Source organism: Pagrus major, chromosome 1 (genome assembly GCF_040436345.1).
Source record: "Pagrus major chromosome 1, Pma_NU_1.0".
Classification (NCBI taxonomy): Eukaryota; Metazoa; Chordata; class Actinopteri; order Spariformes; family Sparidae; genus Pagrus; species Pagrus major.
In genome coordinates, this window is record NC_133215.1 from 631,450 (window position 1) to 647,838 (window position 16,389).

The 16,389-nt window shown below is 45.5% G+C and overlaps 2 protein-coding genes across 4 annotated transcripts in view; one reads left to right on the plus strand and one right to left on the minus strand.

Annotated features, from left to right (window-relative positions):
• Window positions 1–6,447, minus strand: part of LOC141013425 (CSC1-like protein 2) — a 26,790-nt gene extending 20,343 nt beyond the window's left edge. For 2 of the 3 annotated variants that reach the window (XM_073487263.1, XM_073487189.1), the window contains exon 1: window positions 5,952–6,447. The gene's annotated coding sequence lies outside the window, so the exon portion shown is untranslated. The remainder of the gene's footprint in view (window positions 1–5,951) is intronic. The other variant, XM_073487326.1, reaches the window with a different exon arrangement.
• A 6,916-nt stretch (window positions 6,448–13,363) lies between these two features.
• Window positions 13,364–16,076, plus strand: LOC141003765 (3-oxo-5-alpha-steroid 4-dehydrogenase 2-like). The gene is made up of 5 exons (XM_073475211.1): window positions 13,364–13,740; window positions 14,736–14,899; window positions 15,540–15,641; window positions 15,762–15,912; window positions 16,010–16,076. The coding sequence occupies exons 1-5, from the start codon at window positions 13,448–13,450 to the stop codon at window positions 16,074–16,076; spliced, it is 777 nt and encodes a 258-aa protein (XP_073331312.1). The 5' UTR covers window positions 13,364–13,447.
• Window positions 16,077–16,389: the final 313 nt, after the last annotated feature.

A 16,389-nucleotide genomic window follows, 5' to 3' on the forward strand; every position in this document is an offset into this window, starting at 1 on the left:
CCAGAACCACAGCCTGCTCCTTTAATCTACAGACTGCTCCTTTAATCTGCAGACTGCTCCTTTAAACTACAGACTGCTCCTTTAATCTGCAGACTGCTCCTTTAATCTGCAGACTGCTCCTTTAAACTACAGACCACTCCTTTAATCTACAGACTGCTCCTTTAATCTACAGACCGCTCCTTTAATCTACAGACCGCTCCTTTAATCTACAGACTGCTCCTTTAATCTACAGACCGCTCCTTTAATCTACAGACTGCTCCTTTAAACTACAGACCGCTCCTTTAATCTACAGACTGCTCCTTTAAACTACAGACTGCTCCTTTAATCTACAGACTGCTCCTTTAAACCACAGACTGCTCCTTTAATCTACAGACTGCTCCTTTAAACTACAGACTGCTCCTTTAATCTACAGACTGCTCCTTTAAACTACAGACTGCTCCTTTAATCTACAGACTGCTCCTTTAAACCACAGACTGCTCCTTTAATCTACAGACTGCTCCTTTAACCTACAGACTGCTCCTTTAACCTACAGACTGCTCCTTTAAACTACAGACTGCTCCTTTAAACTACAGACTGCTCCTTTAAACTACAGACTGCTCCACGATCCAGATCAGAACCAGAATGTTACACTGATCCACAGAGAACAGACGGTTCAGTCCAGCTGATTATCAGACTGATTTAACTCTGACCGGCCACCAAACTACAATCACTGACTTCCTGTTTGTACACCGGCTCAGAGGTCCGGTTGTGTCCAGAACTCTGTGTGAGAGGTACCAGAAACCAGCTGTCTCTCGTAGCGCCCCCCACAGGACAAACGGCACATGGCAGAACTCATCAGATGTTGATGGACACACTGCAGCCTCTAGGGGACGCTGACAGGACTTTCAACGGTTGTTCTGATGGTTCTGTGTAGAACTGGACCGGTGATGGTCTGATCTAGAACCCCCCCCTCCCCCCTCCCCCCCTGTTGTCATGGTGCAGCAGCATGACTCATCTGAAGCCTCCAGGCTGAGCTGCAGACACACTGCAACACTGACACACACACAGTCACACACACCATGTCACCAGACCAGAGCACCTAACACCTGAACACCTGGTCCAGACCCACACCTGACCCGGTCCACATCAGACCACATCATGGTGTTGGACTGACCCTCATCATTAGCTTAGCTCTGGCTAAAAACAACTGTTAGCCTCAGTAGTTTAGACCTCCACGAGCCCCTGACAGTTTGGACCTGGTCTCAGACCTCCACGAGCCCCTGACAGTTTGGACCTGGTCTCAGACCTCCACGAGCCCCTGACAGTTTGGACCTGGTCTCAGACCTCCACGAGCCCCTGACAGTTCGGACCTGGTCTCAGACCTCCACGAGCCCCTGACAGTTTGGACCTGGTCTCAGACCTCCACGAGCCACTGACAGTTTGGACCTGGTCTCAGACCTCCACGAGCCCCTGACAGTTTGGACCTGGTCTCAGACCTCCACGGGCCTCTGACAGCTTCCTGTTGACCCGGTGAAGCTTCTTTAAGTTTTTCCGTAGAGTCGGTGCAGAAACACGATGCAGCGACGACAAGAGACGGTGTCAGTCCACAGCCGGCTGCAGCACACAGATAACAGCTGTGTGTGTGTGTGTGTGTGTGTGTGTGTCTGTGTCTGTGTGTGTCTGTGTGTGTGTGTGTCTGTGTGTGTGTGTCTGTGTGTGTGTGTGTGTGTGTGGCCGTCACAGACAGGTTAGTGTGCAGACGGAGGGACCACATGGATGAACACCCTGTGAACACACAGTCATGATAACACAATGAGTCCGTCTCAGCCTGGATGGGTCCAGACTCCAGACTGTGACCAGCAGAACCGGGCTCGGCCGTCAGAGACAGTTGGACCTGCGTCAGCCTGAACACTGTGTAACTGACGCTCTTATCAGCCGCCCGCATGTGTCTGAGCTCTGGGTGATGTCGTGCTCGTCACGTCTCGTGCAGCTGGACGTCGTGTTGCTGCAGGTGTTGCAGTGCTCGTGTATCTGCTCATGAGTCAAAGAAACTGCACTCTGTGACTTACTGAACCTGACGACTTACTGAAGGAGACAAAACACACTCAGCATGTTTCTGTTGTGTCCTATTGCAGATAAACGTAATTAATTTAAAGTGTCTCTGATGCAGCTTCCTCTCTCTCTGTGTCCCGGCCACAATAATCTGATCGTCACCAGTAACATCAACACTGAGTAATCTGCATCTGCAAAGTAACTAGTAACTAAAGTTATCAAGTAAATCTGGTGGACAGGAAGTGTAAAAATACTGAGGTAAGTATGTCAACACTGAGTAAAGTGTACTGTCCACATGTACGTCAGCTGCAGGTATTGATTATCTGCCCTGACGACTCGTTCATTGATCTGCAGTCAAAGCTCATCATGAAACAACCGATGATCAGCTGGATTGATCCAGGTGAACTGGACCGGCCGTGTGTTACAGGAAGAACTGTCGGATGAATAACAGAACCAGCAGAGGTGGAGATGTCCTGACTTTAGTCCACAAACGCTGGAGCCTACATTACCCATAATGCACCTGGATGGAGTTGTTCACTACAGCCTCCCTGCCTGGTAAACCTTCACTGGTTTATGATCATCAGCTGATATTGATCCCTGACAGATTGATCTTTGTGTCAGTGTGTGTAATGATTCGCAGTGACGTTTACTGGTCAGTACACAACACACGGCTGACGGTTGGAACAAAACAAGCAGCTCAGACTCGGTTCTGATGGTCTGAATGTGGATCGACCCGCCGCCTCCACCGACTCATCGAACAGGAAGCTCCCTGCTCCAGTATGGCGGCCGTGATGACGCATCGCTCCAATGACCAGCAGCGACCAATCAGGTGTCTGCGTGTCTGATATCTGTGCGACTGAGAGCTGCTGAAATGGTGCGTTTAAGTGCAATAATAACAACTGGAAAAATGAATTCTGCGATCAGCTGCTGAATGAAGAAGAACAAACTGGATCAGTGAAGGCAGCGCTGCTTCACTGTCCACTCTCAAGTGTCGGATTTCAGAGCTCTGACCAGTGGCTGAAAGTAACTAAGGAATATTTACTCGAGTACTGTACTTAAGTATACGTCTGAGGTACTTGTACTGTACTCGAGTGTTCTTCATTTTCTGTGACTTTTTCAAGTTTCATGATGATCGGTCAGAAGTTGTTCTGTAACAAACAAACAAACAAACCGGAGCGTGACGTCAGACAACTGCTCGTACCTTTGAGTCTGTGCGACAGGAAGTGGTGTTCATACGACTTTTACCCAAACAGCCCGGCAGAATCAAAAGGAAATTAAAGTTCCTCGCCGCCGCTTAAAGAAAAGTTAAACTACAGCAAAGCAACAAATCCTCATGTTTTTAATAAATGTACAGAAACAGGTCCAAATCTCTTACTTCTGCATCATTCAGCCCGTTACAGGAGAAGCTGCTGCAGACGGACACAGTGAGTTCACTCAGCTTCTTCAGTCAGGAAGAGGAAACTGGAGTCTACAGCAGCATATGGATTATTTCAGCCGATACCGATAATGATTTCACATTTTTGTATTTTAAAATAAGTTCCTGCTCTTGTGAGGGTTCAGATGTAGCCGGCAAAGATGGATGATTTATTACTCACAGCTCTGATCAGATTAAGAGGAGATTTCTCCTCTCTGAACTCTTCTGAACCTCTTCTCCGGTTCGGCCCCTCGGCCCGGCTCCGGTCTACGCGGCTCGGCCCGGCTCCGGTCATATACCACATATTTAAATACGTCATTAAAGGAAGATTAACAAACTGCATACAAAACAGTCAACATGCTAAGCTAGATAGCTTCAGCTTCTTTTCTCCACTATGACTGACTGATTATTAATAAACTGATCATGTGAGTTCATCTCAATGATATTCTGGAGATGAAGCTGGATGTCTGCAGCTGTGTGGTGGTTTCTACCAATGGAGTCACACCACAGTATCTCCACACCACAGCTGTGGTTTATAATTAAATGTGATGAAGTATCTACAGAACCATCTGTGATAAAACACTCAATATTCACCACATATGAGACGTGTTTTGGCTTTAAAGGGCAGAATATATCCACAGAAGGCAGCTGCCCCAGGGCATCAAGGACAGACCCGACGGACCCAGAGACCACATGGACCACAGAGCCTCTGCATGATGTGACAGCAGAACAGCTACAGAGATCAGAACAGCTACAGAGATCAGAACAACTACAAAGAGACGGAAACTGACTGCAAAAAGATTAAAACGACAACAGAGATGTAAAAAAAAAAAAAAGACTATATAGTGAGAAGCAAAACTACAAAGACATTCAAATGGCCACAGAGGGAGGCAAAACAACTACAGAGAGACAGAAAACAACTACAGAGAGACAGAAAACAACTACAAAGAGACAGACAACAACTGCAGAGAGACAGACAACAACTGAAGAGACAGAAAACAACTACAAAGAGACAGAAAACAACTGCAGAGACAGAAAACAACTACAAAGAGACAGAAAACAACTACAAAGAGACAGAAAACTACAGAGACAGAAAACAACTACAAAGAGACAGAAAACAACTGCAGAGAGACAGAAAACAACTACAAAGAGACAGAAAACAACTACAAAGAGACAGAAAACAACTGCAGAGAGACAGAAAACAACTACAAAGAGACAGAAAACAACTACAAAGAGACAGAAAACAACTACAAAGAGACAGAAATCAACTACAGAGGCTACAGAGGCGCTGAGGCGGAGCGTCGGAGGCCTCAGTGAATCCGACTCTTTAGCTCCGTCAGTCTATGAAAGCTAAAAACAAGATGATGTGGACGTGAACATGTGATCAAGTAGAGTTCAATAACAGTATTAGTTACAGGCATCTGATCACACTATATTGATCCTAGAGATTAGGTTGCCTTTTATTGATTCATAGGTAATTAATAAGTGTTGGATCAGTGCCTGTGTGGGTCTCCCTCATGTGATCATCAACAACGACTTTAATAATCAATAAATCATTTAAGACATTGATCTTGAAGTCATGTTCAGGTACTTGTCTCTGCTTTATAACATCATAAGCTGATGAACAGGATATTATTAATACACAGTATTTAACGTGTTAAACTCAAATCCCAGCAACAATTTGATTAAATCGATTAATCGTTCATTAAACTCCAATAACAAAGAAATCATTTCTATAAACCACAGTGACATAATTCTCAAACGTTTGACAGATTTGGGTCAAATCTGAGCCGATCATGTTCAGACAGCTGCACTAACGATCAGTCGTTATTGATTATTAACCTGGTGATTCTCTCAATGAATCGATCAATCGTTTGGTCCAGTGACGTCTTTAAAAGATTCAAGTGTCAGAACCTGGATCCTGATCAGTTTTTACATTTCACCGTATAAATAACTGATCATCAGAATAATGCCGCTTCGGTCCACGTTGCCTGACCGATCGATTAATCGGCTGCTGGTCGTTGAGGCGTCACAGAGCGGTTTCTGTCTCGTGCCTGCTGTCTGACACCTGAAGCAGCTTTGGATCCGGACGTGTCCGCGGCCCTGCAGCTGCAGTCCGGCCCGAGCGGCACCGGCCGCCCGAGCGGCACCGGCACCGACATCAACCGCCGCCGCAGGACGACGGCGGCAAATGGAGGACGGGTGTCGACGCGCCGCCGCCAGGCAGAGGTGAAGCCACAGGAAGCCGCTGCGGGCGGGCGGACGGACGGACGGACGGACGGACGGACGGGCGGCTCCGTGTCCTCTGCGCACACATTATATAACCGCCACAACAGCACCGGGCCGCGGAGGCTGGATGGAGCCGAGCCGAGCCGCGGGCAGGCCGCCGCTGAGGCTGCAGCAGCGGCCTGCCCGCCGCTAATCATCCCGCTCAGGAGATCAAACAAAGCCGTGCTGCGAGAATAAAGCCTGTAATAATTAAAGCCAGAGAGATTAGAGCCGGTACCTGACCACCCGAAGCCGATCCCGCTGCTCACACACACAAATCTGCTGGTTTCAGCGCAGACAACGAGCCGATGAGTCCTCAGCAGCGCAGCGCCGCCCCGGCCGCGTCCTGCCGCAGCGCCGCCATCCCGCAACACAAAAAGGCTGATTCACGCCCGAACAGGTCGAACCGCCGCCGCCGCAGGAAGGTGTCCCTCCGCCGGCCGCCGAGTCCGCCGCGAGCCGCTGCTGCTCCGCTGGTGTCGCTGTAAAATGGAGGCGGTGTTTGTGGGAACAGAGGGAGAGCGGGACCGCTGCTGCTGCCGCCGCCGGGAGGAGGAGAAGAAGAGCGGCGCGGCGCTGCGACACGCCGCCGCCAGAGGGCGCCGTCCGGGCCCTTCACAATAAGAGTCCGCTCAGTCACTCCAGTGTTTTATTGTGGAGGCGCGTAATGAGGAATACACATAAACTGGTAAAGTATTAAGTACATAGAATAAAACAGAAAGTATTCTCCAAATAAAAAAAGCATAAAGATATAGTCAACGTTTCATTTGTCATTCTTCAGTAATGAATATGATTTAAAGGCATCACAGTGAAATATCATTAAAAACACAACATTTATCCCTCGACTGTTTCATTCACATAGGCTCACATTTAAAAATCAAGTAGAAAAAAATAGAAAAATATTACAAATAATAATGTTTTGACAAGTTTAATGTTTTTGCTCTTTAAATAAATATCTTTTTGTCATATTTCTATCATTAATTTTTATCACTTATTGACTATTACAAATATTATTTAAACATTTGTGTGAAAACAAATTCCATAGATAAATATTATTCATTTACATTTTTACTGGGGTTATTATTATTATTATTATTATTATTATTGTTATTATTATTATTTGATCCTTTTTGTATGGACTTTTGTAATGGCAGAGGTTTGTGAAATGTTCAGACGCATGTTTGTTTAAAAAAAGAAAAAGAAATCTACCATGGTGTTGGCTTATTTAGAAATATATACATATGTATATATATATATATATATATATATATATATATATATATACATATATATATATATATATATATATATATATATTATATATATATATACATACATGTGCATCCAGATACTATCAGCTGGAGACCAAAGCAGGAGGCCTGTGACAGGGGAGCAGGACTGGCCGCCGGCTGTGGGTCGCTTGGGAGGCAAACTGGAGGTCTGGGCCCCCGACCAAAGACCAGGGGACTCAATAAATATACAGTTCAACCTGTCATCCTGAAAACTAAAATAAAGTTTAAAATGGAGGAGCTACAAAAACCAGTCTTGCTAGCTAGCTTTTATCAAGCTAGCTCGCTCAACCAGACTTACCTGCTCTGTTTCCTCCAGGATCCACTCTGTCACAATCAGTCCATGGCGGTAATTCCACAAGCGAGCGAGCGAACGCAACGAATGAAGTTTGATCGACGCGATTTTGAAGTTTGTTGGGTTTTTGTTTTGAACACACACACACACAGACACACACACACACACACACAGCGTTGTCACTTACCAAGGACTGAGCTGAGGGTTGATCCACGTCTCCACGTTACAGGACGGCGTCTTAAACCACTGGACCATCTTCAGCGCTGAAACCAGCAAACGACCAGAGAGAGAAAGAGGAGCAGACTGAAGTTCAAACATTTTGAAATTTAGAGTTCAGAGACTGAAACATTTTCATATTTTAAAAAGACAAACTAAAGCTCAAGTTCAGAGCAGCAGGTGGAAGTGATTGAATAACGTGCAGATGTAATTATTGGCTGTTTGAATTCACATTGATAGTTCACAGATGAATAGCTCAGCTGGTTGTTCAAGTGCTTTGAATCTCAGAGGTTGTTGGTTCACAACCTGTTGGAGCCAAACATTATATCAGGTGTGTCTCCCAGAGGAGACGTTTCCTGTGTTTAAGTTCAACCACATAATTTATATCCACATTAATTATAATAAATATATATCTTTGTTTCTGCTTAAAATCAATTAATTACCATTTCAAACCATTGGTTTGAGGTGGGATTTGAACCTACAGCATCCAGCTGCTGGTCTGCATTTCTAACCACTACACCATTTTCATTGATGGGAACAACAAACAACCAGAGAGACAAAGACGAACGGACTGAAGGAGGAATCTGATGAAAAGTCACCAAGAAACTTGGCAGAACAGATCTACAAGCTCCTGACCTCTGCATGGACACATTTTCTATGTGAGAGCTGATGGAGCTCAGATGTTGTCAGGTTAACAAACTCATTTGGTAACTAAAAATGGGAAATTCTGTTTGAATTTTAACAGTTGTTACAACCAGAATGTACAATTACAGACGGACACAACACGCAGTGTTATTGTAGCTTTGGTCTTACAACTTGGCTGAATGGTAGCGGGGCTTGAACCTCCAACCTTACAATCCTTATGCTGTAACACTGAGCCACAGCAGCACACAGGTTTCTTATTGTGTTTTGCTTTCTACTTGCTCACTGCAGTTCAGTTGAAATACCAGTAGAGGGCAGTCAAAGACAACAAATCTGTGCCACAGCACTGTCTTCAGTAATCTGACCTCATCCACTGTTGGAATGATACAAAATATTACAACAAGTAAAGCAAATAAAAAAACAGCATGTGTCTGTCAAGTTTCTTGGTGACTTTTCATCAGATTCCTCCTTCAGTCCGTTCGTCTTTGTCTCTCTGGTTGTTTGTTGTTCCCATCAATGAAAATGGTGTAGTGGTTAGAAATGCAGACCAGCAGCTGGATGCTGTAGGTTCAAATCCCAGCTCAAACCAATGGTTTGAAATGGTAATTAATTGATTTTAAGCAGAAACAAAAATATATATTTATCGTCATTAATGTGGATATAAATTATGTGTTTGAACTTAAACACAGGAAACGTCTCCTCTGGGAGACACACCTGATATAATGTTTGGCTCCAACAGGTTGTGAACCAACAACCTCTGAGATTCAAAGCACTTGAACAACCAGCTGAGCTATTCATCTGTGAACTATCAATGGAAATTCAAACAGCCAATAATTACACCTGCACGTTATTCACACACTTCCACCTGCTGCTCTGAACTTGAGCTTTAGTTTGTCTTTTTTAAAATATGAAAATGTTTCAGTCTCTGAACTCTAAATTTCAAAATGTTTGAACTTCAGTCTGCTCCTCTTTCTCTCTCTGGTCGTTTGCTGGTTTCAGTGCTGAAGATGGTCCAGTGGTTTAAGACGCCGTCCTGTAACGTGGAGACGTGGATCAACCCTCAGCTCAGTCCTTGGTAAGTGACAACGCTGTGTGTGTGTGTCTGTGTGTGTGTGTTCAAAACAAAAACCCGACAAACTTCAAAATCGCGTTGATCAAACTTCATTCGTTGCGTTCGCTCGCTCGCCTGTGGAATTACCGCCATGGACTGATTGTGACAGAGTGGATCCTGGAGGAAACAGAGCAGGTAAGTCTGGTTGAGCTAGCTAGCTTGATAAAAGCTAGCTAGCAAGGCTAGTTTTTGTAGCTCCTCCATTTTAGACTTTATTTTAGTTTTCAGGGTGACAGGTTGAACTGTATATTTATTGAGTCCCCTGGTCTTTAGTCGGGGGCCCAGACAACTCTTGTTCCAGACCTCCAGTTGGCCTCCCAAGCCGACCCACAGCTGGCCGCCAGTCCTGCTACCGTCGCAGGCCTCCTGCTTTTGGTCTCTGATCATCTCTCCTGTCGTGGTCTCCAGCCTGGTTCCAGGCCTCCATGGGGGCTTTGCCCTCACCGGCGCTCCTGCCCGGCCTCCAGTCCCCCCACCAGGTCTGGATGCCCTTTGCTCCTGGATCCTGTAACTCCCATTTCCTTTTCACGGGGCAGCTGGACGCATCCCGTCCACAACCAATATTCAGAGACACACAACTCCTCTTATACTGTAGATGATGGTGCTGTCAAGTTTTGGCCGACCGCTGCCTGATGCTCCTCACAGAATCAAATATGAAAATCATATTTGAGGAGCAGCAGGAAGTAGGAGGAGAGGAGAATTAATATTAACGGGAGGCAACCGCCGTTCTGACATTAGGCCCTAATTGTTGGAATTGCAACACTTGACCCTTTAATTAAACGTCCCATCATTCCGACTTGTTTTGCCTCCTAAGGTCGGAATGCTGGTATTTATTTCTTTTTTAAACGTGTTGCCATTCCGACACATCTTTTAAAAGGGTTACGGGTTAGCTTTGCCTTGTCGGAATGCCGGGACGAAACTTTGTCGGAATGGCAGCATGTAACCAATATCAACACATCCAGATATTTGCTCCCTGTGTATTTGGTTTGTATGCTGATAGTTTATTGTTTGGTGGGAACTCATACAACCTATTTTCTGTTCGGATGTCAAAGCACTTTCGTTTGGTGCCGGTCTCATCGTACCATCCTGTTTCCTCAGCTCTGCTCCTGGTGTTTGCTTGACTGGACGTCCACAGTGTTGAGCACAGGACCTGAAACCAGCTCGTATTTGAAGTATCCGAGCACCATCATAAAGAGACGTCTGTCACACTGCAGACAGGATCAGTCAGGACTCTTTACGTTATCAAGTTTTTGATCCATGGAGGTTTTATATTTGTAAAACTTCCCTCGAGCTGAGGGAAGAGAGATTTAAAAAAACAGTGATGTCATCACAATGTAAGGTGGCATTGTGGGTAATGTAGGCAGCAGGTTTTGAAAAAGGAGGGAGAATGTGTGGAATGAAAAAGGTGACACCTCTGGATTCGAGTCTTTCAATGTTTCCAGTTGTCATTAAATGAAAACGCCACATTAACAGAATCCAAACTGAACACACCCCCTCACACTGACCTCGGTCATGTGTTCACAGACGTGTCATGTTAATACTGCCGACTCCGACCAGCAGAGGGAGCCATTAGTTATGATATGTTCTTGTTGGACCCTCATCCTCTGATGGAGGCGAGGATGAGGAGGAGCACTGGAGTCATTTCGATGGAGGTCTTTATATTTTATTAAACCAGATGTGAACAGCGTCACACCTCTCTGGTAACATTTGTACTCATCATTAATATGAAGATATACTTTGTTCTCCAGATTGTGACTGTTTCTTTAATTGAACCACATCAGCTGAGATGTTCACATGTGAAACAGATTTCCTGCAGTCGATAACAGACAGACACTTGTTTCAGACCCACACAAGATCCATACATGAACAAACCTGCAGCTGTTTAACATGTGACACGTAAAGAATGTGTGTGTGTGTGTGTGTGTGTGTGTGTGTGTTTCCGTGTCAGAGAGAAAATTTCTGACTTCTTTCTGGATTCCTGTCGACTTCAGCTGCTGCCTCCAGGTCGAAGGTATTTACTGTCAGGACTTGTTTGTTTCACCTCTGAATGACTTCAGTTCATTACCACCGAAGAAAAGAGAAAAAAAACAGTCGTGCTGTTTATTGAAAATGATAATGTGCTTCAGACAGAAAATAAACAACAGACTTGATTTTTGTGTCAAAAATATACAACATAATATGCAGCAGGATGTTTGTAGCTAACTGCAGTTAGCATCTCTCTGGTTCCTCTGTGGGATTATTGAACTGGATTCTGGATTATCACAGAAAATAATGTGAAGGTTCTGATCCGTCCAGGTTCTGTTCACCAGATAATCTCCACAGATGAACTCCACTCTGATGTTTGAAGCGTAAATTAAATGTGTAGCAGTAAAAAGCTAATGCTAGGCTATAAACAGACGACATCACGGTCACATGACTGAAACGTCTCCACCACTGAGCGTCTTACTGCACAATTACTATCCAGGTTTTCTATAAACTGATCAATGTACGAGTTGTAAAGTCAGAGTGAGAACAGTGTGTAACTAAAGTGGCCTGTAAAGACGGACTAGTGAGCAGATGAGTCTCCGTGTTCGCTGTGAGGACGTTTAACGACCATTACAACGTTTTCATCGTCATATTCAAACTTTTGTATCTTTTTTTTTTTACATAACAATGTTCAGTGAAAATCACCTTCCCAGAAAATAAACAACACAACACAGTGCAGCACAGATATGGCGATTAACATCAACCCAAGACCTGGTACCGGTCCACAGCCCGGTGGTTGGGAACCCGTTTTACAAGACATGTAATCATTTTAAAAGTCAGATTTTCACAAACTACTGACAGATTTGATGTTTTAGAACAAAACATGAGAATAAGTCCACAGCTGACTGAGAACCTGCTGACTCGCTCCTGTGGCGCTGCATCACTATCATTATTGTTATTGTTAATAATATATTGTGCTAATGAGCAAGAGGTCAGCGAGAGTTACTGGTTGGACGTCATCGTCAACGTGGCAGTCTGCTGACACAGAGCTACAGCCGGTGCAGTGAGGCTGGTTTGTCTCCTGGTGGGAGATCCGGTTGGACAGGACCGGTTTGGTGAGATTGTTGGTTGTGAACAGCCGCAGAGCTGTGACTCAGGACTTTTTTGCTCCGACAACAAAAAGGTAAAACTTTCCTCTGTTTGTATAAAAAGACAGACACAGACAGGTGATGTGATTGATTTGGGGCTGTATAAATAAGACTGATTTGAGTTAAATATATCTAACTGCCGAGGTTGGGAACAGGTCTACTAAAGCATTTTGTAGCTGAACCCATAGGGGGCGCCACAAATACCAACATCCTGTATCTTTAAATCCACACCAACTACTTTCACCATTTTCGGCTTAAATACTCTGTGTTGAGTATTAACCAACATCTGAAGTGCCATATTGATTGGTGGAAGTGGGCGTGGACGATTGATTGGCCAGACATTTTTCCACCTCAGAACCTGGTGGACAGAACTTCACCACATCTGGCTCATTGAGGTCGGCTTGAACCTGAGAAACAGCAGCTACATTTATTACTGAAGATTTCTTTAAACATTTTTTTCTTTTTACTGAATGAATCAAAACACTGACACAGAGGAAGGTAGAGCAGACGAGCTGTGTGGAGACAACTGATGTTTAAATCATCTCCAGCTGCTTCAGCTGTTCAGCAGAACGCTGCAACTCTGTTTTACTGTCAGGAGGAGATGATGACTGAGCCTGACTTTATATCATCAGGAGGAGATGACTGAGCCTGACTTTATATCATCAGGAGGAGATGATGACTGAGCCTGACTTTATATCATCAGGAGGAGATGATGACTGAGCCTGACTTTATATCATCAGGAGGAGACAATGGCTGAGCCTGACTTTATATCATCAGGAGGAGATGATGGCTGAGCCTGACTTTATATCATCAGGAGGAGACGATGACTGAGCCTGACTTTATATCATCAGGAGGAGACGATGGCTGAGCCTGACTTTATATCATCAGGAGGAGATGATGACTGAGCCTGACTTTGTAAGTGTCAGTCACCATGTGACCTCAGTCCGGCTCCAGGACGTCCTTGCTCGGTAACATGATGTTGACTCTGATTGGTGGGTGGAGTGCTGGTCTGAGGTCTGTCTCTCTCTGCATGCTGGCAGTTTGATTGAGCTGAGCAGCAGTGGACCGATGGAGTGTCATGACGGTGCCGTGTCCTACCTGAGCTGGGCTCTGATCGTGGGGGGCATGACCTACCTGCTGAGACAGACGCAGCGCCACACACCTTACGGTCGCTACGTGGAGCCGAAGGCCCGCTGCTGCCCGGCCAGACTGGGCTGGTTCCTACAGGAGGTCCCGGCCTTCCTGCTGCCGCTGCTGCTGCTGCTGTTCACCGAGGAACCACACACCGAGCCGGCGACGAGCCGACACTGGACCGGGAGGACGCTGCTGCTCTGCACCTTCATGGTGCACTACTTCCACAGGTCAGATCAGCCATCAGCAGTGTGTGCGAGTTACTTCAAAATGTAATATATTACACATTCCTTGTTAGCTTCAGTTTAAAGTAATGTATTACTGTCTGCGTAGAGTAATAGATTACTCAATACACTGCTTTGAAGTTACTTTCAGTAACCTCTAAACAGTGAAACAGCCTGGATGTGTGTGAATGAAGGACTGGTCCTGGACTCAGCCTGATTCATTATGAGATGAATGTTTTAATAGTTCTCTCAGTCATATGACAGTGGTACCTCACTACAGTTACCTCACTACAGTGTTACCTCACTACAGTGGTACCTCACTACAGTGGTACCTCACTACAGTGTTACCTCACTACAGTGGTGCCTCACCTCAGTGTTACCTCACTACAGTGTTACCTCACTACAGTGTTACCTCACTACAGTGTTACCTCACTACAGTGGTACCTCACTACAGTGGTACCTCACCACAGTGGTGCCTCACCACAGTGTTACCTCACCACAGTGTTACCTCACTACAGTGTTACCTCACTACAGTGTTACCTCACTACAGTGTTACCTCACTGCAGTGTTACCTCACTACAGTGTTACCTCACTACAGTGTTACCTCACTACAGTGTTACCTCACTGCAGTGTTACCTCACTACAGTGTTACCTCACTGCAGTGTTACCTCACTACAGTGTTACCTCACCTCAGTGTTACCTCACTACAGTGTTACCTCACTACAGTGTTACCTCACTACAGTGGTACCTCACTACAGTGGTACCTCACCACAGTGGTGCCTCACCACAGTGTTACCTCACCACAGTGTTACCTCACTACAGTGTTACCTCACTACAGTGTTACCTCACTACAGTGGTGCCTCACTACAGTGGTGCCTCACTACAGTGTTACCTCACTGCAGTGTTACCTCACTACAGTGTTACCTCACTGCAGTGTTACCTCACTACAGTGTTACCTCACTACAGTGGTACCTCACTACAGTGGTACCTCTGTTCTTTAGGAGTTTCATCTATGCCTTCCTGACCAGAGGACGACCCGTCCCGCTGTCCATCGTCCTCTACGCCGCCATCTTCTGCTCGCTCAATGGATTCCTGCAGGGACACCACCTGCTGCACTGCGCCCAGTTTGAAGACACCTGGCTGACGAGCACTCGCGTGGCTGCAGGTGGGTCACAACGTCTTCCTCACAGAGACTCAGGACGCTCCTGGGAAACGTGACCAGACTGCAGGTTTATGATCTCACCATCAGTTTGAGTTATTTGATACAAGCTTAAGATGACACTTGTAGAAAGGGCAGAGTGTGAAGCTCTGTGATTGGCTGTTTGTTAGTGAAATGCACCATGGTAGTTGTAGTTGAATATCAGTTATTAGTTATTATTATGATTGACTTTTGACTTTTTTTTATGAAGCAGATATTTATGTGTCTGGATCCATCCTGCCTCTGCACATCAGGACAGACTGGGAGCTGACCAGTACAACCGTAGCTTCCTTACTGGTGCTCAAATAGTTAGCTAGCATCAAACATTGATATTCACATTTACATACACACAACAAACAAACAAACAAACAAAAGACCAACCAACAAACTAACCAAACAAAAGCCGACCGATCAATGCACTAATTCTGCAGTTGTCAGGGACTGTAGTCATGTGGTGACACTGTGATGTAGAGGTGTGTGTCACCTGTGTGAGTGTGGTGGAGGTGTCTGACGAGGTCGGTCTCAGTGGTCAAACTCAGACTCAAACACGCTTCCTGTCAGAGTGGAATACTGAACGTCTGAAACTTCCTGTTTGTCTGTGACGCAGGTTTACTTCTGTTTGTGGTCGGAATGACCGTCAACATCCACAGTGACCACATCCTGCGCAGCCTGAGGAGACCTGGAGAGACCGTCTACAGGATCCCCCACGGTGACTCAGATCCTGATCCACACCAGATTCTGGTTTAGATCAGATCCAGACTCGTGACAGACTTCTTTACCGCTGTCAGCACCTTTCACGTTTAACCCTCGAACCTTTATTTCCTCTCAGGTGGAATGTTTGAGTTTGTGTCTGGAGCGAACTTCCTCGGGGAGATCGTGCAGTGGTGTGGTTACTCTGTGGCTGCTTGGTCTTTACCCACCTTCGCCTTTGCTTTCTTCACCATCTGCTCCATCGGGCCCAGAGCCTACCAGCACCACAGGTAGCTCTGTAATCTGATTGGTCAGCAGCACCACAGGTAGTTTTCCAGATTTCTTTGTGCAACATGACCTCAGCTTGTCCTTCCTGTTGTCCTGCAGAGACTACCAGCGGAGGTTTGAGGACTACCCTCGCTCCAGGAGAGCTCTCATTCCCTTCATCCTGTGACGAAGGACGAGTGTCTGCAGCAAACGACTGCTGATCTTTGAACTCTCTGAACTCTTTGTGTTAAACTGTGTGCCTATTATTCTCCCTTATTTTAGTGTTTTTATTTGCTTTCATCCTTCATGGTTATTAGGACAATAATAAATCAGCACTTTGAACTGGAGCAAGAAACTAACAGATACACAACTGTAGTAAAATACAAGGAAGAAGAAGTCCAGTGACATTTGAGCCACACTGAGCTGAACACAGCACAAACCTCTGAATGTATTGATCACCTGTTTAATTTGCATTGGGTGTGAGTGCAGACAACTCTTCA

Excerpts from the sequence above, each read along its gene's own strand:
- LOC141003765 (XM_073475211.1), top strand. The coding sequence starts at position 13,448 with ATGGAGTGTCATGACGGTGCCGTGTCCTACCTGAGCTGGGCTCTGATC. Across the intron at positions 15,642-15,761 it reads CGTCTACAGGATCCCCCACG|GTGGAATGTTTGAGTTTGTG; the intron begins GTGACTCAGATC and ends ATTTCCTCTCAG. Across the intron at positions 15,913-16,009 it reads AGAGCCTACCAGCACCACAG|AGACTACCAGCGGAGGTTTG; the intron begins GTAGCTCTGTAA and ends GTTGTCCTGCAG.